Here is a 25137-nt window from a genome sequence, read left to right as displayed (position 1 = left end):
TTTTTCTCTTGCGCAGTTACGTGAAAACCTATATTTTCTCTCATTTTGCTCTGTGCGATCGGTCTCCTTTGGCTCTTCCTCTACATGTTAATTCGTTCTTCCTGTTTGCCACCAGTCTAAGCCTACTTCCTCTGGCCTCTTCGGTGTCTGTCGTCATGTTATTTTATGCTTCTTTCTCTCTCTTAGTATCACTTACGGTTTAAATTTGACGCCATTATACTTTGAGTTCCTCCTTTAATTTCGCGTCGGCCATCATAGGAAATTTTGGTTCATTTCCGTTAGTGTTTTTAATTTTGGTCTTTTGGTTATTTTTTTACGTTAATACTTCACTTCTATATTGAGTTTTTTTGAGTTACAGGTTCCTTCCTAATTACGATGTTATAGCGAAGCTGGCCCCGGATGCTAAAAGTCTTCGTTGTATTGAAGGCATATTTATTGAAACCTGAGTGTGGAACTAGTTCGAAAATGTGGGGGATACAATTGAAATCCATGTTCTCACCCTCTCTAAGGCTTCTCTTCCTCGTAAACCCTTCTAGTAGGCTCTGTCCACGGACTTTCAAAACCTTAGTATCTCCATGCCGCTCTTCTCTCTTACGAAGGTACCCTGTTTATACTCCTCGCCCTTTTTGCATGTCAAAAAGTACTAATTCTTATTCAAGAGTTATTTTTCAATCTCTGTCATCTATCTCGTTTGATCGGGAAGAGCCTATTTTATCCCCCAAAACGAGCGAAAATAACCAAAACCACGAGAAGCAGAGTATTTTCATTCCAGTCAAGGCATATTTTCTCTCCACCAGGTTAGTGTTTTCCACTATTAATACATATATTTTTTGAATTTAGTCCTTGCTAGTTGTTGTTCTTTTATAGGGTTGTGACTTGTACATGAGCTACGCTGCTTGCAGTATTGATTTGAGAAGCCTGCAGAATGAGAACGCGGATAATGTCATTCCACCAAATTCTCGTGCTTCCAATTCCATTCTCCTTAGATTTAGTAATATCAGAGGAGGTTCTCAAGTAAGAGCTTTTCCCCTTGTTCTTCTTTATCTATTTTTGTGAGTTTCAATGTAGAGTTCAAAACAAAGCAGGATCAAGGAGGTTTAGGTTCTGATAAAGAAGAAGAAGAAGCACAAAGAGTGAAAGGAAGAGAGTTAGCATGCCTAATTAGTGTGGCATGAGGAGGAGCACACCTTCCTTCCTTCTTTGACTGAAAAAGCTATTAGAGTCAAATTAGATTTCTGCCCTTTGGGCTTACAAGCTGGTTATAAGAAAAACTAGAATGGAAAACTAAGCATTTTATGCAAAATACATGTAATTACTTTCTCATACTCCTCCTCAGGCTGGAGTGTAGGCACCATAAATACCAGCTTGCCACACAACTGAGTGAAGCAATGCATAGGCAAGGCCTTTGTAAATAAATTTGCCAGTTAATCATTAGACCTGACAAACAAGTCACACTTTTGCCTCTCAAGACTGCTTCACAAATCAATTTCTATATGCTTGGTACGCTATTGGAACACTGAATTGTTGGCAATGAAGATGAATGCTTGTTTGTCATAGGCCAGAGTCATTGGTAGAGGAGTTTCTAGCTCAAAGTCAAAAGAAAGAAACCTTATCCAAATTAACTCACATGCTGTGTGAACCATAGCTTGGTATTATGCTTCAGCATTGGATCTGGCTACAACATTTTGTTTTTTATGCTGTCAGGTTACCAAGTTACCTTCAAGGAAGGTGCAAAATCCACTAGTAGACTTTTGGTTAATCTTGAATCCAACATAGTTAGCATTGGAATACCCTTTAACCTCAAGCTGGCCATAATGTTTCTAGAAAAAACCCTTGCGAGGTGTACCCTTCAAATACTTTTGGATACAATGGACAGCTTCAAGATGAATATTGCATGGATTTTTCATAAACCTGCTTACCAGACCCACAACAAAAGTAATTTATCTGATGATTGTAGCTTATATTAATTTCTCAACCAGCTGCATAAATTGAGTATTGTCTTTTATCACTGGACTAGACTCATCAAATATATTAACATTCTCTTACAATGCTACATCAATCGGTTTGGCACCTATGAACAAGTCAGTAATACATTTCCTTTGAGAAGAAATAATACCTGATCTTCTTTGAGCCACTTCTATGTGCATGCCAAAAAATATCTCAACGGTCCAAAGTCCTTTGTTTGAAAGTGCTGCCATAGACGTCTCTTGATTTTTGCAATACCTTGTTTATCATCACTAGAAATGTCTATATCATCAACTTTTACAATAAAGATAACACACAAAGGAACTTATGACAATAAAATGGACTGATCACACTACTCAGTTAAACTTATCAAATCAGATTCGAGAGCCTTTTTAAGACTATAAATCACCTCCCCCCCCAAAAAAATCCGAAATATCAAAGCCAAGTGGTTGCTCCATATAAGCCTCCTTGGTCAAGTCACCTATAGAAAAACATTTGAAAAAAAAGTTGCTGTAATACCCTTCCCTTATTGACAACTACCAAGATTATGATCTGAACAAAATTTAATTGATCCATAGGAGAGGATGTCTCATCATAATCAACTCCTTATGTCTTTTATGTGACCTTTGGCAACCAGACGAACTTTATATCTATTAATTGTTTCGTCAGTGTTATGCTTGATCGTATACACCAACCTAGAGCCAACCACAACCGCTCCATTAGGTGGGAAACACTGTGTCTACAAACCCCTCAGAAGTAGGCCTGACATTTTCTCTTCCATGGCTGCTTTACACTTGAGGTGTTGCTCAGATACAAATCTTGTTAATAAACATAGAAGTAAGTGGATACAAAAACCTCTTAATGAGTGGAAAACTTGTTAAAAGAAACAAAATTAGGAATATCGAGTACACTGTCTTGCCCCTTTCTGAAGTGCAATAGGAAGATTGAGGTAAGAGAAAATGAATGAATCATAACCTCCAGGTGTAGTAGATGTGGCAAGAGAGGATGGTATTTCATCCAGGTCTACCATAGGCAATGCATGGGAGAGGGTAGCTAGGTCTTCTGGAGAGGTGCTCCATAATAAGGAACCTGCTCAAAGAAAGTCATATTGACCGAAACAAGCTGCCTACCACTAAACAGATCAAAGCATTTATAACTTTGCTGAGCACGAGAATATCCTAGCAAAACAAACTTGATAGAATGTGGGTAATTTTTTTTCTGATTCAAACTGAAATTACGAACAAATGCAGCATAACCAAACACTTTCAGGGATGAAGGAAGCAACTCAGCAGATAGATTTAACACATGAAATGGCATACAACCAGCAGTGACAGAAGAGGTTATTTGATTAATAAATGTTAGTCTGCTGGCTCAACCTCACCCCAAAAATGATGAGGAAGATGCACGTGAAATAGCAATGCTCGTGTTGTGTCAAGAATGTGAAAGTTTTTGCGCTCTGCTACTCTATTCTGTTAAGCAGTATTAGCACAAGGTGTCTGGTGTATAATCCCACTAGAGGCACAAAAAATGTAAAATTAGTTGTTCATTTATCCTGAGCATTGTTATACTGCACAATAGCAATGGTGGATCCAAATTGATTTTTTATTTCATAAAAATAACTGATAAACATGTTGACTACTTCAGTTCTAGCTTTGAGCAAATAAACTGATGTAACGTGACTATAATAATCTATAAAGGAAGGAGAATTTTTATAAACTCCTACTTGGGAACTACATAGGAATGAATAAGCTGAACAAATATGAGCTATTAAGAGTGTTCTTGGTAGGGAAAGAAACTCTATGGTGCTTGCCCAATTAGGATTTGGAGATGAGAGTTTATGAAAATGAATAAGAAGCTATAAAAAAGAAAAGGAATAGAGCCAACGGACCAATTAGAGTTGTATGAGGAGGAGCACACCCTTCTTTCTTATGTTTTTAAAAATTATATTAGAATCAAATTGCACTTCTGCTTTTACAAGCTAGAAATAAGAAAACTATAATGGAAACACTGTATACAGTATTCTCACAATTTTCTTTATAGAAAAGAGTTAAGTTTTTGGTTCTAAAAAAAAGACAGGGACAATTACATTTCTAAAATGTATCACTATTATACCATGGGTCTACTTGTTCTAAGTGATTCTAAAACGAGGTTGGTGGCTTTAAAGTTGTTTTATGAATGTTTTCAATTTTAGGGGTCGGAGGAGGCGAACTTAGGAAGTGAGAAAAACTGCTGCCATATGGTAGTTTTCCAATATGGATCTATGGTATTATTCAATGTTTCGGACCATGAGGTTGAGGATTATTTGAAGATTGTGGAGAAGCATGCTTCAGGTTTGCTTCCGGAAATGAGAAAGGATGGTATGTAATTACTTCAGAAAAGAAGATCCTTTTGTTTGAATTTATATTCTGGTATTTGTGTAGATGAAATACATACGGGTAATTCTTCATGAATTTTACCTTCTATATTACATGTAACTCTGGAGTAGGGATGGGCATCGAGTTGGGTTTTACAGGGAGCCTGACCTGGGCCAACCCAAAAACCCCAGGTTCGGGTTTAACCCTGCGGATTGGGGGGGGGACCTGTTGGGTTTCAGGTTGGGGACGATTTTCCCCTAAACCGACCCGGGATGAGACGGGGATATAAAACAGGGTAGGGATGGGTCGGGTTTACGGGACGAGGTAGGGACAAGTCAGGTTTACATGGATGGGGCGTTGATGGGGTTGTAGGGACGGTGATCAGGTCGGCGTCGGGTTTGATGTTTCATGTTTTTTGGGTTTTGGGATCGGGTTTCAGGAAACTGGACCCATATCCACCTCTACTCCGGAGTGGATTTATATGTTTCTATGATCTCTTTCTTTGTGGATAAATTTACACAATCAATTTTAATGCTTAACTGCCTAATTGACTATTCAAGGGAAATAAATCTAAATGTGTAGTCATTTACTGTAATTCAGATTATGCTGTGGTAGAGAAACCATCACTAGATTCATGGATGCAAGGAGGTCTAGACTACATAATCCTGAGGAATTTGAACATAGATGGGATACGTACCATTGGAAGTGTTCTTGGCCAAAGCATTGCTTTAGATTTCTACTTTGGTCAAGTATGTATTAGATATCTTTGAAATTTGTCCTGTTTTTGTTAATAAAGCACTTGCAGAATATTCCTGTCATTCTGCTGATTTATTTCTCTCAGGTTGATGGAATGATCACAGAATTTACAGACATAAATCGTGGCTTGGCGAATACCGGAACCTTTACCATGAAAAGGAAAAAACTATTCCAACTACTAGGGAAGGCAAATTCCCATCTTGCTGATGTAATTCTTAAACTTGGGCTTTTTGAAAGGTAATTTACTTTTTGATCAATCTTATCAAGTATCTTGTGGACTGAGCATTTGGCTCAATGGCCTTACAGGAGGGTCTTTAGTATAGATCAGGTTTGAGTGTCACTAGGGTAAGGGAATCATAAATAAAAAAAAACTTTTATTATCTGCCATTAGCCTTTTCATTCCTATAGTTTATGGTCTATTGATTGATGTATCTTTTAAAAGATCTATTACATGCAAATAAATTTAAGATTGTTCAGTTGGAGATACAAAGGTCTTCCTCTCTCCATGATACTGACATGACAACCAATGAAATATGATGGCTAATTTGGTCTCTTTAGGACTAATTATTGATTTGTTTGTATTGGATGTCTTATTTAATTTGGTTATTGAAGTTTGAAACATGTCCGTATCTTGGTTGATATCCAAAGTAACATTCAAATTAGTTATTTAATGGAACAATTCATTATGGGTTTACAAGTGTCTTGACTCTATAAGCAAAACTAAATATGAAGTCATTTTCTTAGTATTAAATATTTTTTTTAAGGAAAAGTTTGAAGCCAAATCATAAAGAAGGTATAAGTTAAAAAAAGATGTATCCATTGAAAGAATATTGAACATATTGAAATGATATATCTAAATAATAAGAAATAATAACATTCTTGTATTTGATTGAAATTTGGCCAGTTAGCATATATTGAGTGGGAAAAAGTCCCATATTGAAAATTGTTAAAAGAAGTTAATGAGTTATAAGGTTGAGCAATAGGCTTTCTAAGTGACTAATCATTTTCAGATAGAATCGGGCTCAACACAATATTGGTGTATCAGAGTAGGTTGTGTGTGGGCTGAGGCTCAATTTTCACTCAGTTATTTGTATGTTGTAGGCTCCATGAGGTGAGATCGAAGTTACATGGGTGGTGTGTGCTTTATCCGGAGTTTGTACCCACGTATGAGGTCTGTTATGTGTAAGCCCGGATGTGAGGAGTGTTGAGTGGGAAAAAGTCCTATATTGAAAAGTGTTAATAAAATTTATTCGGTTATAAGGTTAAATAGTAGGTCTCCTAAGTGGCTAGTCATTTTTGGGATAAGTTTTATTAGAGCATCATCTTTCCTTCTCAAGTTTTACGAGTTTTCTCAAAGGAAAGTTTCAACCTTTTTTTGCTGATTGACCTAAAGGTAGGATATTTTCCTCTCTTTGTGTGCTAGAACTTTCAAGGTGATGGCATGTGCTGCAAATTAGATAGCTTTATGTGTTTCTCTGCCCCAAGAGGGTTGTTTAAGTCTTCTCTTGGACCTATACCTGTGCACCTCTCAAAGTGTTGCTGTTTTTTGCTTGGGTCACTAGTATTGTGCCTGCGTCAGCATGTTTGTGAGTTGAAAGTTATCTTGGCTGCATTGATTAGTGAAGATTGGTGTTCTTGTGTATGTGATGAGGTAATTGAACCATAGGTGTGTGCTGATGTGGGGCCCACAAGAGGCTGTGCAACTGTGGTGCTAGCAGGGATAAAGTGGGGTTTGATTTGCTGGAATTGGTGACTTTTGTTACTATCGATAATTCTGGATTGTAATTCTTAGAAGGGTATTAATGGCTAATGCTGGGGAAGTTGTTACACCTTTCAAGGGATTATTCTTTTGAGCTGTCTTCTCTTGGTCTATATCTGTCATAAATATCCCAACCAATGGCTCTGCACCATGAAATCCAAAGCCACGACAGGTGTATCAGCATAAACGTGTGTGTATGTAAACATCACCAGTTAAGGATGAAAGATTGGTGTCAACGGATCCCACCCCTTCAACCCCCCACCATCAACCTCCAAGCCTGCAACTGTAGTTGTTAATGACCTTGATCTTCCTATTTCCCTTCGGGAAGGTACACAATCTTGTACCCAACATCCTATTTTTGTTATGTGTCCTTTGATTCTTTTTCCTTTACATTTAGATCATCATTTCCCTTGTCTTTGTTGAGTATTTCGATTCCCACTAGATTGCAAGATGACTTAACTTCTTCGGAGTGGAAAAAGGCATTGGATGGGGAAATCAGTGCCTTGTTTGCTAGAAAAACGTGGATCTTGGTTGATCTGCATCCTGGGGCTGTTGTGGTCAGTTTTTGATAGGTTTAAAAAGTTAAGTGTAATGCTGATGGCACCGTAGAACAACACAAAGCAAGGGTTGTTCGCTAAGGGATACACCCAAACTATGGTATAGATGTGTTTGACACTTTTTCCTCTATAGCTCAACTTAGTACTGTTTGGATATTGGTTTGGTAGTAGTGAACAAGGGCTGGTCCCTGTGCCAATTCGATATTAAAAATGTATTTTTATGGAGACTTGCAAGAGGAATTGTAGATGGAGCAATCTCTAGGCTATGGTGCTCCGGGGGGAGACAAATAAGGTGTGCAAGCTCCAAAAAGCTATATATGGTTTGAAGCAGAGTCCATTAGCTTGGTTTGAGAAATTCAATGATGTGGTGATATCATTTGGGTTCATCAGGAGTTATTGTGACCACTCCTTATTTATCTTGTGTAGGCAGTTTGGTGTTGTTGTGCTAGTGGTGTACATAGATGATATTGTGCTCACTGGAGATGATATTATGGTCAAAGGACCTTGGTATACATAAATGCTTTTTGAGAATAAAATTGGACAAAAGCAAGAGGGTATGATTCGATCTCAGAGGAAGTATAAGCTAAGGGAACATGGATTACTAGGTACAAAACCTGTAGACACACCTATGGAGATGACCTTGAGCTTGCATGATGATAATAGTCCACTTAGAGATAAAATTATGCATTGATGATTGGTTGGTCAATTAATCTATGCTATTGTTACTAAACCAAACATATCATTTGCAGTTGGAGTTGTGAGTCTGTTTTGTATAAACTCCCAATGTAAACTCCCAGGAAGGTCCATCTTGAGGCAACACAGAGAATTCTGAGATACTTGAAATAGGCTCCTAGTAAAGGGTTGCGTTTTGAACCACATGTGACACTTAAATATTGTGGACTTTTTAGATGCTAACTATGCGGAATCGAAGTTAAATAAAAAATCTATGACAGTGTACTGTGTGTTTGTGGGAGGTAACCGTGTAAGTTGGAAGAGTAAAAAATAGAATGTAGTTGGCAAACCAAGTGTTGAAGGTGAATATCGAGCAATTGCACATACTATGAGTGATCTTATGTGGTGAAATTTGTGTTTCAGGAATTTAGTCTTGGGGGAGTTGTCCAATGGAACTTAATTGTGATAACCAAAAAAATATCTTTATTACTAACAATCTAGTTTTCCATGAGAGAATCAAACATTTAGAAGTAGATTATCATTTTATTCGTGATGCAGTGTTGTGGAAAAGTGACTGCTCCATATTAAGGACTACTAAAAAAAGGACTACTAACAAGATTGAAGTCGTTTTCACCAAGGCCCCTTGGAAAGCGTCAATTCATCAATTTTTATTCCAAACTAGGGTTGGATATGTATGCCCCAACTTGAAGGGACTGACAGAGTTCAGGAGTATTTTACTAGAATATTATTGTCTTGATGTTTCAGTGAGCAAGATCTTAAGTTGGGATGTCCAATAATGTAATTTTTATCATTTTTTATTATTGTTTTATGGGTGTAAATGGTTTGTATCTTAAGGTCAATATGATCCTTTACTTTATGATTCACTTAAGCTGTCTAATAAGAAGATTAGGGGTCTACCAGACACCCTAAAGAGACTAGAATTGACAGTCTCTTTCTTCCCTCTTCTTCTTTTTTTCTCTTTCTTCTACTTCTTCTCTCCTTCTCCTCTCTTTAATCTTTCTTCTTCTCCCAGTTTAAGACATATTTCTGGGTTTTCATGTAATGTGATACCTTCTGACAATGCTGACCAACATATTTGTGTAAATATATATTTTTGATTGGTACCGATGTGTATATTTTGGATTCTTCATGAAGGGAAAGTGATTTATAAGGAAAACTTTATGATGAGATTTCAGTTCACACTTCAGTGGTAAACATTCTCAATTATTATATGTATCTGTGTTTTTATTGCCTTAAGTTGACAAGTGATATGTTCATTGTCTTGACATTTCCTTTATATGATGCTCAAAGGATACCATTGGCCTGACAATTTATGTCAATTGAGAAAAACTTGAACTTGCTGAAGATTAGCATTTTTCATAAGGGAGCAGAGATTTCTTGGTATATACCATTCAACTTGGAAAAAAATTATTAACCGTCTCTTACCCTTTCTTTTATCCTTCATCCCCTTCTTGTTCTCCAAGCGATTTATTTTTCATTTCGAAGAAAGCAATTACAAGGGAGAAGTAAAATTTTTAGAGAACAACACATTTTTATTTTGGCTAGTAGTGTTAAAGAGTGATCAGCTTTTGCTGCTTGGATAGGAAAAATGGATTGTTTTGGATTATTAAATTCTGCTATGATCTCATGATTTTGTTGTTAAAATGCTGTTTTTCACAAATCCTACTTTTGAATTACTGATTCCTCATAGCTTGAGGAGTCTAACTGCTTCTTTTCAGAGTCCTAAATTGCTGAAAAAGAAATAAAAAAAATAGTTAATACAAATGATGCTATTTGTGGTTGCGTTTTCTAAAAGCAATAGAAACAAGGAATTGGACTATAGCCAAGGAGGGGGCCAAATTTGAATTTCTCATTGTTTATTGTTTCCCTTTCTTAGCTTCTTCTTTGCCTATGGGCTAATAAAATCTCAGCATTTAAAAAAAAAGAAACTGGAGGTTGGAAGCACCTCATGGATTCGAGGGACTAATTTTGAATCATTATGTAACTGTTTCCTAAACATATGAACTTATATCTTACTTATTTGCTTTGCAGACCAGACATTGTGTGGAAACATGCTAACTACGCTTTGATATGGGAGTACCTTCGGGATGAATATGAACTCAAAATAAGATTTGACAGCCTTGACTACAAGCTGAAGTTTGTGGAGGTTTGCTTCTCAAAACAATTTTATTTAGTACTCTATTTGAAGCTTCATGAATCCTTTTTCAAGGAATTGACTTCCAGACGGAACTTCTGTTCAGGATATTTATCAGCATTAAGATTATTGAATGTCATATAGAAAAATCATATAAATAAAACCAAGTTGTCGGAGGCCAAAAAAAAAAGTCTTTACATGCATTTTTAGGAGGATATTTGTGTTAGGCCTCATTCGGAACAAACCTAGAGAGAGGAGGAGGATGGGTGGAGGGTACATAGGTTTGTTAATTTTGCTGTTAAATTTTAATCACTTTTCTTTTGGCTATATTTAGCTATTTGTGATCTTACCTTTCTTGAGGATTTTTATTTGCAATTTGATTTTAAACTGTTTAAGATAACAATAATCATACAATCGACACTCAAATATTTATAATTGTTCACAACCTAAACTTTGGCAGTCACTCCCAAGGTGTTTGTAATTTGTTATGTCAAAAGCTAGTAGGGTGAATTTACATTGTTGCCTACATAGGTACTTATGCCACAAAAACAAAGTGCAACTTCAAAAACAATTTACAGACTGCAGCTTCACACAAGTTATAATACACTAAGCTCTCTAGTTTAGACCCACACTCGGGATTTTCATAATTGCCAACTAGGTAATCTAGCATGCACTGACATTTGGGATTTTCACTACAATAAACTAGGCACTCTAGCCTACACCCACAAAGGGATTTTTTAGCAGCCAACTAATCATTATCTTTCTCTGTATGGCTCTGTTATCCATCACAAACTTCCAGATCTTCTTCAGCATTGGTGCTTCGTTCATTGCTTTGAGAATTTTCATCCCTAGACCACCTTTTGTAAGCTTACAAGCATCATTCGACTTAACTAAGTAAAGTCTAAAACCTTCCTCTGAACTCCTCCAAAGGAAGTGCTTTTGAATTTTTTTCCAATTTGGAGGCAACATTTGCAGGGCGGTGAATGAAAGAGAGAAATATGACAGAATTCCTGCTATGACTGAGTTTAGTAGGGTCAATCTGCTAGCTTTGGAAAGGAGCCCTCCTTTCCACAATGTCAGTCTTTTTTCGATCTTTTCGATGATTAGATTCCAGAGTCCTTTCTCATTTCTACCATGACAGAGCTGCAAGCCCAGATAAGTTGATGGGAGACCAGAGGACTTGCAGCCCAGGATTCCTACCCATTCAACCAGCATGTCACCGTTAGCATTACTCTCATATATGGTGGTTTTTGCCTAGTTTATTTTCTGCCACAGAAAGATCTCAAACACCCCAACAGAGCTTTAATTCTTCTTAATTGTTCATTGTCGGTTTGACACAGGCAGGTGTCATCAACAAATTGAAATATGGGGATGTTAATGCCAGTTTCAGTGGCAATTGGGTTGATCCATCCCACCTCTTCGGTCTTGTAGAACAATGAGGAGTTGAAAAGGAGGACCAAGAGCGTGTCACCCTGTTGTATACTGCGGGATCCTTTGAAGTACCCATGGGCCTTCCTGTTAATCAACATTGAGAATGAAGATGAAGAGATGCATTGCCTCATCCAAAATGCCCATCTCTTCCCTAAGGGAGTTGTCAAACAATCTCCATTGGCACAATTGAATGCCTTCCCAAGGTCAAGTTTGATGGTCATTTAACTCTTAGTAAGCTGTCTGTTAGTTGACCTGTTGGATGAACCAGGCGTGTTATTTCTGATAAATGCATTTTTTAGCTTCACTCATTTCATTGGCATTAGTAGATGGAAACCTCTTGGCGATGATTATGGATTGGTAGTTCTCTTCTCACTTTACTCAATAAGCACGGAATGAACCTTCAATTCAGAGGACAAACGTGGCACTTGTTTTCAGCCCAGCTAGTATGTTACCTGGACTGGCTCGTGGCTCATTCGGCCCTATTTGGCTTTATTTCCAGGAACTCATTTAGACGCCAATTCACCTAAAGTTTGTTGACAGGAACTATCTTTTGTTTGATTTAAACTATTCCCAAAATAAGTTTTTGTGATTGACATCTTCTTCATTTTTCTTTTACAGTATAACATCGAGGTTCTCCAAGAGATTCTCCAAAACAGAAGATCAGACTTTCTGGAATCAATTATCATTCTACTGATTAGCATAGAGGTTCTCATCTATTTTTTTACAGAATTGTCCAGTCACTTTTAACATATAGTTGCGATCAAAGTGTTGATATTCAGAGGTGAGATCTTTTTGTAAATTATAATTTTAGCTTTCAGATATCTTGCTACTTTTTCTTAAATTTCATTTATTAATTCCATGCAAAAAGAGGGTTAGATATCTTGCTAATATTCTTTTTTTTTTTTTGCTCTTTTAGGTTTTACTCTTTTTTTAGCTATGTTTTCTATTCTTGTGGCTTGTTCTTAAGCATGATTGTTCGATTAGGTATTTCAGATTTGTCATTTCTAATAGAGATTGCTAAGATTTAATTTGACTCGATGGATCCATTAAAGATGCCCCTCTCTAGAGGGTATCTTGAGAAAGCCTTTCTTTAAAGTTTCTCTCGTTAGCTATGATATGCATCTTTGAAGCTAAAACACTGTAAAGGTTGATGCAGAGGGGTAGGGTTCCCTCCCATGTTAGCTGATACAAAGTGTACCGCGCCCAGCGCGTTTTGTAAATTAATTTTTTTTTATTGAAGGTAAGGGAGTCGCCACCTCTTCCCCTCTTCTAAATCATTCGATTCATCAGTTTAACTAGCAAATTTGGTCAGGTCAGCCGGATTTTAACTCTTCTACGACCTGAATAGAGGACAAGTTTAATCGAGCTCGATTCAAGTATATCTGCTCTTAATCGAGTTTTATAAGAGTGCGGAATACAAAACACAAGCTACTACAGTTGTTTTACAGAAAGTCCAGTCTTTCACCACAGCACTAAAATTTTTGGAACAAGTATGCCTCAGATTTCACCAAAGCAATGAAACAGTCGAAGATAAACTGGATAGTGTATAAAATCAATTAAGAATATAAATCTCATTTTCATTGGAATTAACTATTGTCTTGTACTACGTTGTTTTCGTAACCTTCAATTGAAGGCAGGGTTGTCACTTCGTTTCTTTCATAAGCCACATGAGAAATCACACGTATATATTGTACCCACCAACAATCCAAAATTTGGTGATTTACAGAGAAGTTTGGACAAGGACACTGCAAAATTATGGTGAACATGGTCACCCAGAACTCAAAATTTTCAAATGGTATGCCTCTGCACAGATATTATAAGGGGGAAAAAGAAGTATGGAAAGCACATCATGGTTTCTCATGTTGCCTTTGAGTGTAGGCTCCTTCTACCATCCTGGTTATGTGTGATACTGCATAATGTGAAGCACTTGATGCTGCATAATATGATGTCACAGAGAGCTGAGCAAAATTTGGAAGTACATAGCCTGTGTAGAACGAGAAAAATCTTAATAAGAAAGAGCAGCAAATCAACAACCTTTTATTGACCCTTTCTGACTTTTTCTTTCTTTGTTTCAAAGTGAAATGGCCAGTGAAAAAATGCATTGATTTCATGTCACTAACAAGTGCAGGACCCTCTAAATCTATGATAACAGATGTGTGACTTTTCACACACTATTGCCATGCTAATCAAGATAACCATCATGTGGAGAACACAGTACTACGAGACTGCTTTCCATCAACACTCTCTCACATCCATCTCAGACAAATAAACAAGCCCAACAAGTGGAGTATACATAGGTGATTAATATAACAAACCATTATTAAGTTTGGCATAGATCTGACTCATTTGGAGTTGGTCTAATTCAATCCCAAAGTGATCAACCAAAAATCCCTTTCATATACAGACAACCAACTTGAGATGAGTAGTACATGTATGGGACATAGAAAGATAAGAGTTTCAATCACTAATGGGGCAGTAACAAACAAGACAGTCCATTATTGAGCCTCTCCCCCTTTATCCGTGTACATACATACATGGGCAGCGCTGGTTAAGTTACAGGAAAAAAGAATTGCACAATCTTGTAATAGACTGAGATTGGGGCTTTCAATATTGAAATCCTAGGGGATGCAGGTAATTCAAAACACTACCAAGATAATTAACCAACTGCAATGAAAACTAAGCTAATCTAGTTAATCCCATTATTTGGGCTAAGTAGGAAATAAAAGATGATTAACAAAGTGTGGCAAGACATGAAAAAGGTAGACCAAACAGATTCCAAGAACTTTGTTTCTGTAGAAGCCTCCAAATGATTAAGGGCAAGGTCAACTCTTCCATCAAGGCAAATTGATGGCTGAGCATCTTCCTATTATATATATGTGATGCCAGTAGCAATTTGCACATCCAACACTTTTTTTTTTTTTTTTTGAAACTGGTGAACTGTATTGATAAAAGCAAAAAACAAATTTGAAGAGATATTCCCATTACAATACGAGATTGTAAGGAAGTACCACTCTTAGCGAGAGTGTCAGCCAAAGAGTTGCTGACCTCGGTGCATGAGACCAAAGTAAGCAAATAAGGAGGAGATGTCTTTTATGTCGTGAAAGGTGGTCCAATGTCTCCAAGGTGGCTCGAGGAAAGGGGACGAGCACCAATTAGTCACCACACTCGAGTCACCCTCGATAATGAGAGAATCAGAGAAGTGATCCAGAAAGATGATAAGACCCTGGGGGAGAGCCACAACACTGTAATGATTTGAACTCCATACTGGCCATCATTTAGGTATTTTTTATCCAAACACAATGCACTCCATAAAAAAAAAATGAACCATCATGTCAATTGAACCAGCAAAGGAAACTCATAACCTCAACTACTAGTCAACCTACAACTATCTGGTTCACTCATTATCCTTCAGAGATGGATGTGTCTCCTACTTGGCAAGATACAGACTACAACTCATTGTTTTTCCGAAATAGATATGGATTTCCTAATTGGCAAGACAGAGTCTATAACAGTTACAGCTTGATTCACCAGAAAATTTTCACCTTTTTCTTTTATTTTTCTTGGAAAATTGGCTAAACAAGGTCCAAAAACATAGCAGGCACCTGTGAGTCTTGAATACAAGACCTTAGATTAAAAAACTAATAAATAATGGATATCAAGCCAAAGTCTCTTTTTTTTTCCTTAGACAATATGCTTAATATGTAGACAAACTAAGGCTGGGTTTTTAAAGCCATAAATGTCATCACCACTTTTTTAATAGCTAATTACAATCACCATAAAGAACATAGAACATAAACTCCCTCAAATAAAAAGTAAAATAACTACTACTACTAAAATGATTCTCACCTCCAAATGCAGCACTGCCAGCACAATACAAAAGGAATGGCGGAATCTGTCATAGAAAAACAGTGTAAATCATCTATAATACAGTGATAAAGTATATATAATAGTCACAATGATAATTTATAGTAGCACTGAATGGGAAACATAAATATGGTTAGAGTGTCTGGAAACACCACCAAAATTTGATTCTTCCATAAGGGATTGCATTTTAAAATAGGGGAAATCAAATAGAGAGAAAGTTCAATACCCCCACGGCAAATTGTAGCCACTTGGGTCCCTTCACATATTTTTGAACCAATGGGATCCCTACAATAAGAAACATGAATTTTCATACAATGCCCTCTAAGAGAATATCCTGAGATGTATTCATTTACTAAAACCTGATGTAGTTAATTCTGCAATCAAGAAAGTCAGCACACCAAGAAAATAGAACTGAAAAACAAGACTTACCTGTGTTGAAACCATGAACTGCACTAAGCATTGCGCCGGCACCTGTACCAGCCTACAATACAGCAGCAACACCAAAATAAAATGCAAGACATAATTTCACATAGTGCACAGACGGTCAAATTTTTTATGCAGTACAATAGCAAGATATGTGTTAAATTTCAGAGAAGAAGCATGCAATAGACAAGAGAAGAGGTGTTTAGAGAGAGCAAAATGAGAAATACATGTATTGCTAAAATAAAGGACATTAATTTCTACCATGAACTTTATACAATATGCCATCTAGTTCTCCCCATCTTTTTTTGCTCAATTCTAACTTTCTCTCGATTAGAAGTTTCTCTTTTTTTCATTATTCACTTGTGTCCAGTTTGGAGCTTCCAAAACAATCTTAAAAAGACGGCATGAACAACCAAATAACATGTATAAAGAAAATTTTAAAAAAATGCTTACCACCGCAGTAGCATCATGTAAAACAGTAGTTATAGTCCACTCAGCACTTCCCTGTGAGAGTCGGTGGATAAGTTAACATACACAAATTAACAAATAAGAATAGCACAAACAGATAGTAAGATAATAGTATGAGAAAGAGGAGTACAGAATTAGGATTAATGAGAGAAAGGCAGCGGGGACAACGTGCTGAGCCGAGACCAGGATTGATGGTGGGATCGTGATAGAGGTTGCCAGACCGGAGCTTCTGCTCGTACACTTCCCGAGTTCCCATCAATGGAATTTACGCCGCGCCACAGAATTCGACCTGAATCTGACGAGAATAACAAGTTCCCAGATGATTCGGTCTCTCAGAAATGGATACAATAATCAACAAAGAGCATAAGAAATATTCAAACATAAATACATGCACAACCCAACTCAATTCTGACGACCCAGAATCATCTAACCAGTGTTATGCGAGTTTCTAACTAAAGAAGAAGAAAACGCCAGCTTCCGAAGATGTCCTGTTAGTTCTATATGAAGCAGGAAAAGAGGGCGTGATTCTAACCTTCGACACCAACCTGAAACTCCGTATACAGATACGGCGTGAAAAATTGAGAGCACTGTGAAGAGAAAGACACGAAGAATGTAGAATTTCAAAGGCAAGCGACAGCGTGGGGGGGGGAATAAAGAGAGAGAGCGGGCGCGGCGCAGTACGCAATGGGCTAACATAATAGGCCTACAGTAGGTTTTCATTGTTGATCTCATATGAATCATACTGCAATTAAAATTTTAAATTTTAAATTAATTATTAATTATTTATTAAAGACAAATAAAAACACCATATTTAGTAGACCAGAAATGATTGGAAACCACATAATACAAACCTTTGTTGATTCTTTCTGATTCTATGGAATTCGTGAAAGAACAGATTGAAATTATATGCTTAACAAATGCAGGTGTAACAGAATCAAAACCCTCCAACAAAATCACTTGCCTCAAAATTCAAAAAGACTTGGCAAGACACAACCATTTGCATCCCACTTCATGTCCAAAAGGGTTCCACAACTAACAAATAAGACAAGGGTCAAAACTGGGTAACAACAGGGTTTTCTACACAACTTTCATATATTGCTCTTATTTTGTTTTTCAATATCATGTGGGAGAGAAGGCAACAGAGAAGCAAAGACGCAACAAACAAGAGATGCAAAAGAACATTTTTATACTATAACCAAAACTCCCAAATCAGAACAACAAACTATCCTCAAAATCAGGTTTCTCCAATCTGCTTCAGCTACCAACACTAAGTTAAAAGCTCTCCAAATTTCCTCTCCGAGCAAAATGCAGTTCTCAGCAAGCAAGACTCACTACTTGTCAGGAGTCTACTCTGCCATAAGCTCTTCAAGAGAGAACTCATCCTCTTCAAGAACCTGCCCATCTTTACCATCCCAGGGTTCAGTTGGGACGATGTCGGGCTTACTTCCTAGAGGCAGGTTACCCTTCCCACCACGCCCTGCTTCCTTGACAAATTCACTGCAAAGGATAAAAAAAAAAGGTAATCAACTAATATCAACCAAGCTGAGAATGAGAGAGAGTAAAATTTTTTTCATTAATAAGGTCCTTAGAATGAACAGAGAAGATGATACTTACACTACTTGATCGAGTTCAAAAGCACTACGAAGAGGTGCATAGGCGCCTTTCTTCACATTGAGAGCCACCAAAGCTGGGTAACCATAACCACCAACACCAACTTGCTTCTCAAGATCAGGCTGCTTACCTGCTGCTGTCCAAACAAAGCTGCAAAGACCAATATACTCTCAGCTCTTACAGTTATTTTAATCAACATGTTCAGGTCTTGTTCACAAAATCAACAGTATGAGTGGTGTCCGCAAGTTCAACATGGTATTAGAATTTACCTGTATGGACTTCTTTTAAACTTCTCGGCAACTGACAACAACATCTCAATGAGGTTGTTCCTTCCTTCAGCTTTAGAGTCCAAAATGTCAGGGAGGAAAGCCACAAAACAGATCGCAGCAGAAGCACATTTCTCTTCCATCACATCCTAGCAATGATATGCAAAATATTCAGGGCAACAGATAAAAAGAATAAAATTCGTACAGCCAAAAGCATATGAGAGAGAGTGTGAACTTACTGGCCCAGTCAACTCTGATACTTCAGGAGGAGGAGCATTAGTGTCAAGCTGCTCCAAGGCAAATGATTCAATGGCCGCAGCAGTTCTTGCACCCTCATATGGATATGGACTTTCTTTATCAGCTCCAAACACCAATATTGTAGGAAAACCTTTCACATTGTATCTGCTCATCAAGGACTGAAGAGCCGAATTCTAATTTAGAAACTATAAAAGCCAAGTTGTGTTGAGCCAGATTACTCAATGAAAGAATCTCTCCATAACCTTTAACCATTGGAAGCTGCAGTTTCTATTATCAACAATTTTTTGGGAGAATTGGGAAGCTAAATCTACACTGGTTTCCATAAGCTAAGTTGAGAATTGAAAAGTGGTGCTTCACTTCAGAATTAGTTGAAGGAAACAATCTAGAGTAACTAATAACGGATAAAAAAAAGAAGGCAAAGTACCTTCTCTGCATCACAATCAACATGGCCAAGCTTGACCTTCCCCTTCAAATTATTTGAAGCTTTCTTCCACTCAGGGGCCAACCTCTTACAGTGCCCACACCTGGTAAAACAAATAAGACAGTAACTCTCCACATTAAGAAACAAACTCCAAATCTAAACAATTTCAAAATGGGAATTTTAAGCTCCTCAGACATTTAAAAGAAACATTTCAATCACATGATAATATAGATAAATTGTGTCTAACTGGGCTGAGATGAAATTTCTATTAACACTTACAATTTATACACGTTTTAATTTCAGATTTGAGAGTAGAATAAAAGTCAAAAAAAGAATTCCCTATTTTTTGCCTTCCTCAAGAAAAGAATTAGTGTAAGTCATCCATCTAAGAGTCCTAAATAACTAATGCTATAAGAATAAAAAATTCAAGCAGCTACTAACAACAAAAGAAAAAAAAAAGACTGTGATACTTTCTAGTATATACAAACTGCATACACACTCAACTTTATCTTCAACTAGATGACGTAAGGTTTAGATCTCAGAAAAACAATGAAGACTTTAAAGTTAATGTTGATGGGAGGAGAACCCGAGCTTATCAAGTCTTTAGGCAAGGAGGGAACCCTCTTAGGTCAGTCAACTTGCTGGCCAAAAATTTATATAATTAATTATCTAGTCTTCCTTGTAGAGAATAACAAAAATCAATCAATAAGCATGAGATCAAGTAAGGTAAAGTAGCAATTCCGAATTAGATCTTTCCCAGATCATCCCAAAAATATATTTGACTCCAGCTTGGGATAAACCAGTATATATTCCGTTCCAAGATCAATCAGACACCTCATGGCTTACAAAAATTTCTCCAAAAAAACACAAACCGAGTAGAGTTCTTCAAATAACTCGGTTAATGGAGAAGCTTAGCATTGAAGCTAAGTAATTAGATTCCTGAAATCCAATGGATAAAAAAACCACTCATAATAGGCTCAAGAACAATTTTCTTCACCAGGAAAGTCTTGTTCCCTCAAAATTATAACTTTTTACGCAGAAAATCTCAACATAAACCGATTTTCAACCAAGAACTTGCAAACCGACAAAACTACCTTGGTAAACTTCTTCTAATCCGAGATGCATAAATATCAATACTTTCATAAGATGAAGACAACAATCAAATCATCTCTGAAACATCTTCTAAAGATCCGATAAACCAAGAGCATGAAGTAATACTAACAAGAATAAAAAACTTATCTCACAAGCTTCAATCTTGCTTCACAAAGAGCCTTCTATGAGTAGCTTTGATCATAACTTCTCAGAGCATTCTCGTATGTGGGCATTCCACCCAAATTATCCATGTGCCTACATGTGAGGGGGAGTGGTAAGGAATAGTCTCACATGGATTAGTAAGATCAAAGATATTGAGTTTATTAGTTGGCAGAAGAGGTTTCCTAAGTGGGTAGTCATTTTGGGATAGGCCTTAGACCCAATTTAATGGGTGAAGTGGAAGATAAGATGTTGAGACCACCATGTGTTTTATTTTTCTAAGAAATTCAAATTCCGCATTAGACGAACCAATGCCGACAACAGTCAGCAAATAACGAACCTAAGGCAAGCAACCGAGGAGTTCTTCTTCAGAAGTAATGTCTCAATCAAAGAGACACAATAACTGTTGCAGAAATGGGCCAATGCCCAAATAACATGTACCAAATGTGCAATTGTATAGTAGTAGATAACCGGTAAATAATGAAAGTCCTTAAGAGTAATAAGGACACATGAAATAATCCGTAGCGAATCCATCAGTAAATAAGGAAGTTGCACCAAATAGTATGTTGGAATAGAGTAATATTCCAAGATAATAATCTAGTCGGAGATAGAAAAACAAGTCAAACTGAGTCAAATAGTAGACTAATATAACCGAGTTGTAGAAGAAATATGTATAGAACTCGGGACCCGAACCCGTATAATCGAGGCAGGAATAAGTGGGCTGAATCAGGTTGAGTTGGACCGAGTTGGCTCGGTTGACCTGACCTGCTAGGTTAACCTGAGTGGAACAAAATGAGTTAGCGCCCACCCACCAGGTTAACTCGGCAAAATAGATAACTCTCCAGTCAGGTACCGGTCAGAACACTCGGCCCGACGCTTGATTATAACCTAGTTTCCTAATTGAGGTACTTTTTAATTTTTCAACAGTAGCTTCTTCTTCCCCATGGCGATGAACCAACAAGATTCAATTCCTGTTGTTGACACCTCGGAAGAGTTTCAAAACACCGAAACAGTGTTGTCTTCTTCGACAATGACAACGGGACTATGATTCTCGACAGAGATAGCTCTGTAATGATCCGGCAGAGGCAGAAATAAGGTAGTCTTTGTTCCTGCTTCCGAACAGAGTGGGATAGCAATGAACCATGGCAGAAACAAAACAGTAGATGGCAGATAGCTCGCGGGATTAGTGGCCTTCGCCTTTGGCCTCCAGAAGCGGAAACAGAGATGTTGATGAAGAGAAGACAACGCGACGACCAGAGAAAACTAGAGAGCGACTTCGGGTCAAAAATAGAAACCTCTCCTCCCAGAGCAGAAGTAGAAACACAACTGCGTCGTCTTCCTTTGAAGCTAGCGATGAACTTGGTATGGAAAGGCCCGCGAATAACTTCAAGAAATCAGTAGTTAAGCAGTAACAGTAATGGCGATTTATCTGTCGTAATATTTCTGAAGATAGAAGAAAAATCCCAAAGAAGCAGTGATACAGATTTGCAGAGAACTAAGATCAGTAACAATCCAGCAGAGCGTAAGATGACAACAACAAAACAAGAGTTGGCAATCAGAGGAGTTTCCGGACAATCAGTAGTAAGATCAAGATCAAGTTTCCAGAACAGAGTTTCTTCCTCAATGGTGTTTCCGAACAGAGCATAAACGTCTCTTCTCCGTGGAGGTAATAATCCAGCTAAATAATCAGTCAACGATGAACTAGAAACTTCCGAAAATAGAGTAGCGAGGCAGCAGAAACAAAACAGAGAAGAGGATCCTTCTCTGAATAAAACTTCGTAAGATTTCATCAAAATAACAGTGCCTTCAAGATAATTTGAATCCTAAAAATCACAGCTTTGATACTATGTTGATTTTTAGGATTCCATAGATGAGCACTTAGAAGGAAGAAGAGAGAAGAGAAAGAGAGGATAGAAATATAGTACACGTCCAAAGAGAGGATAGGAAATTAGGGTTTTGAACTTAATCCAAACCCTCCCCCATAAGGTATATTTATAGGAATCAAAACTACCAATATTACAAGTATACTCTTCACCCTAATAAGAGTGAAGAAGAGACAAGAAATTTAAACTAATTACATTAGTGCCACCCTAATTACATCATATATTCCAACAGTTAACTTAATGTACCCTCACCATTAATACTGTAAGTATCCAACAAACACTTATTAATGAACAAGAAATGATCTTTTAAGCAATTAAAATCGCAAGTTCCCTTCTTTTGAGCTTCCTCAATATTCATATACTAGAGATTGAGTGAACCCTTTCCTTCATTATTATTTTTTTTTTTTCTGAAATGAAGTGAATCTAGACCATGAAGCTAAGTCCTTCTCAACTAAACAAACATCTATTTGCATATAAGTACTGCAAATTTTTACCATTTAGGTTTACTTCTCCAATTATTTATATTTCGAAATTGTCTTTAAATATAAGGTGATATGAACTAAAAAGGATTTTGTCTACTCACCCCCATATCAATTACCAACCAAAACAGAAGTAATAAAATTTTAAGCTTCAGGTCGTACATGCCAATTTGGTTCTAACAGGAGATTACAAACCCAAGTTTTCTTTAAGTGATTACCTTTCAACGTTCAGGCAACTACCTTCCTCATTCTAAACTAAAGGCACTTATTGTTAATACATGGTACAATGTTGACCACTTAACATGACATAAATTACTATTTGTTAATGAAACATTGATGTTGTTAGCAAATATTCTTCCAAAATCCTTTTATTACAGAATTTGACAGATGTATATTACAAGGCACTTTCTAAAACTCATATTTATCCTTTTCAAAAAAAAAAAAAAACTCATATTCATCCTTAGTCAAGGCACCTATTCAAGAACCCCAATCATATTTATGTTACGATAAGAAATTCTTGGAAAACAATCAACCGCCCAAGTATTATGTTCTTTCTTATTTCTTAAAAATGCAAATACATTAAAATAAAAGAGCTGATAACACCTGAATCCGAATTTTGTTCGTGAACTTGACCAAAACATGCTGTTTGAAGAATAACAAATCACGGTGCCGAAAACTCACCACCATCTACTAGTAACACATGGTTGACCAAGCAAAGTGACCTCAAAGAAACAACGAAAATGGATTTTTTTAATTACTCTCTCACTATCTTGTGTTGCTAAAAAATTTTAACTATTTACCACATCAATCAAGACAAAAAACAATAGTTTCAAACAGGGTAACAAAAATCTCAATCAGCTTCTACCAGAAATCAACTAATTGAAGCAGTTAAGAAAGCATAATTGTAATGACTTACCAGGGGGCAAAGAACTCCACGATCCAAAGTTCTTTACTCTTGAGAACAAGCTCATCAAAATTGGGGGAATTCAATTCTACAGATGCATTTAGTTCTTCTTTTTTATTGTCTCCACCTGAGGAAGTAGATCCTCCTGTTGCCTTTCCTTCTAGTCGGTCTTTCAAAAGAGCTTTAATCTGTTAAATAACAACAAAATGGTGATACCTATTGAATACTAGACACTATAAAGTGCAAAAGTTAAGCCTTAAAAGGAGTTGGAACAACCTGCTTCAGTGCAAATTCTGCAATAGGTTTGACTTCCCTCGATCCTTGGTAATCAATGGGTGGCTTGCCAGGGGAGAATACTTTTATTGCTGGAAATCCTTGAATCCCGTACTCCTATTAAAATGTCAGAACAAAACATTGGAAGATGATGGTGTCACGATCCAGGCTGCTTATAGTTGTACGAAATTCCAAAGAAGAGTTCTAAGACTTGAACCTGAGCGAGTGACTTGTGAGCATCAGCATCAAGAGCTGCCACGGTAGCAACACCCTTCAAAACAGTTGCAGCTTTCTCCCATGTGGGTGTCAGAGCCTGGCAATGACCACACCATGGCGCAAAGAATTCCACAAAAACAACTCTATTTGAATCCAAAACCTGCCATCGTGACCCAATTCACAAGCTGTAACATTCCATTCTCATTCATGGAAAACCATTATAAATTCAAGAAATTTTAGCACTGAAAAAAAAAATCCCCATTTCATCCTCCAGTTAAATCTAATAATGGAACGAAGATAATGTAAAAGTTGCATTTTCAAACTAAGAATAGATGACCAGAGGCCGCCAAAGGGCGCCCCTCCCACCAAGAACTACGCTTCTAACTTGATCCGAATCATTGATTCCTTAGATTGAACTACCGAATCGAAAATATCAGCCAATGACATTTTCGCTTAAACTCAAAATCAGGGACATGCATCAAACATCGTCGAAATCCAACCAACACAATAGAAATTCAAAAAAAAAAAAAAAATGTACAATAAATATTACTAAAAAAGTCGTGTCAGCGGTGATCCAATTCATATGTAGAAAGATAATATCTTTATTCATAAAAAGGTATCAATATTAAGCATGGATGCCAAGCCAAGGATAAAAACGGGGCCAAAACAAAAAAAGAAAAAGAGCTGCGAAGCGGAGCTTGATCACCTTGGACTTGAAGTTGGAGGGCGTGAGTTGCAAAACAGGGGAGGAGGGCCCATACAGACCGGCCGTTGTGGGCGCACAGGAGATAAGGAGAATAACGAAGAGGGGAAGAAGGAGGACACTGCACTCTCGCATTCTCTCTTTGTCTTCGTCACTTCTGTTTTTGCGGGGAAGTCGTAAGCAGTCGCAGAGCTCCAAAGCCGTTATTTTTACCCAGAAGCGGAGAACAGACGGTCGGACACGTGTACTAGCCAATCGCCTTGTGACACGTGTCACAGAGTTTAATGGGCCCTGAGCGAGTAAAATTGGACCAGTAGCGGATCCATATCCGATTATAATAATCTTATATAATTATAATTAGTTCAAATATTTCATTAACTCCAAGTAAAATTCATTAATCACAAAAAAAAAAATTGAATTGAACATTGTAAAATATAGTTAAAATATTTTTAAATGTAAATATTCATG

General features: G+C 37.2%; 3 protein-coding genes across 6 annotated transcripts; 1 reads left to right on the top strand and 2 right to left on the bottom strand.

The window, feature by feature from the left end:
- Window positions 1–43: 43 nt before the first annotated feature.
- Window positions 44–12511, top strand: LOC137943248 (protein RETARDED ROOT GROWTH-LIKE-like). Of its 2 annotated transcripts, none has more exons than XM_068788943.1 (7): window positions 44–797; window positions 903–1014; window positions 4157–4322; window positions 4920–5068; window positions 5161–5312; window positions 10116–10230; window positions 12268–12511. In XM_068788943.1, exons 1-7 carry the CDS (start codon window positions 400–402, stop codon window positions 12394–12396), a joined length of 1221 nt encoding a protein of 406 aa, XP_068645044.1. In that variant the 5' UTR covers window positions 44–399; the 3' UTR covers window positions 12397–12511. The 2 variants fall into 2 exon arrangements, with proteins under 2 accessions (XP_068645044.1, XP_068645045.1); XM_068788944.1 differs by lacking the exon at window positions 12268–12511 and adding an exon at window positions 11559–12259.
- Window positions 12512–13260: 749 nt separating this feature from the next.
- On the bottom strand, window positions 13261–17086 carry LOC137942738 (uncharacterized). 3 transcript variants are annotated; one of them, XM_068788476.1, is made up of 7 exons: window positions 16937–17086; window positions 16535–16699; window positions 16390–16440; window positions 15943–15994; window positions 15740–15798; window positions 15496–15541; window positions 13261–13633 (listed from the first exon to the last, which is right to left on the bottom strand). In XM_068788476.1, the coding sequence occupies exons 2-7, from the start codon at window positions 16658–16660 to the stop codon at window positions 13497–13499; spliced, it is 471 nt and encodes a 156-aa protein (XP_068644577.1). In that variant the 5' UTR covers window positions 16661–16699; window positions 16937–17086; the 3' UTR covers window positions 13261–13496. The 3 variants fall into 3 exon arrangements, with proteins under 3 accessions (XP_068644577.1, XP_068644578.1, XP_068644579.1); XM_068788477.1 differs by having other exon boundaries at window positions 16950–17086; XM_068788478.1 differs by lacking the exon at window positions 16937–17086 and adding an exon at window positions 16793–16827.
- Window positions 17087–17318: 232 nt separating this feature from the next.
- On the bottom strand, window positions 17319–24837 carry LOC137943246 (protein disulfide isomerase-like 2-3). The gene is made up of 9 exons (XM_068788942.1): window positions 24673–24837; window positions 23968–24126; window positions 23754–23867; window positions 23490–23665; window positions 18964–19063; window positions 18521–18697; window positions 18285–18430; window positions 18019–18165; window positions 17319–17901 (listed from the first exon to the last, which is right to left on the bottom strand). Exons 1-9 carry the CDS (start codon window positions 24802–24804, stop codon window positions 17751–17753), a joined length of 1302 nt encoding a protein of 433 aa, XP_068645043.1. The 5' UTR covers window positions 24805–24837; the 3' UTR covers window positions 17319–17750.
- Window positions 24838–25137: the final 300 nt, after the last annotated feature.

This window comes from Aristolochia californica, unplaced genomic scaffold (genome assembly GCF_029961685.1).
Source record: "Aristolochia californica isolate CCGP_79_NKW_82.1479 unplaced genomic scaffold, dmAriCali1.0.hap1 SCAF_10, whole genome shotgun sequence".
In the NCBI taxonomy this organism is placed as follows: domain Eukaryota; kingdom Viridiplantae; phylum Streptophyta; class Magnoliopsida; order Piperales; family Aristolochiaceae; genus Aristolochia; species Aristolochia californica.
The sequence above is the reverse complement of the archived record's forward strand: the minus strand, read 5'-3'. Positions and strand labels throughout refer to the sequence as shown.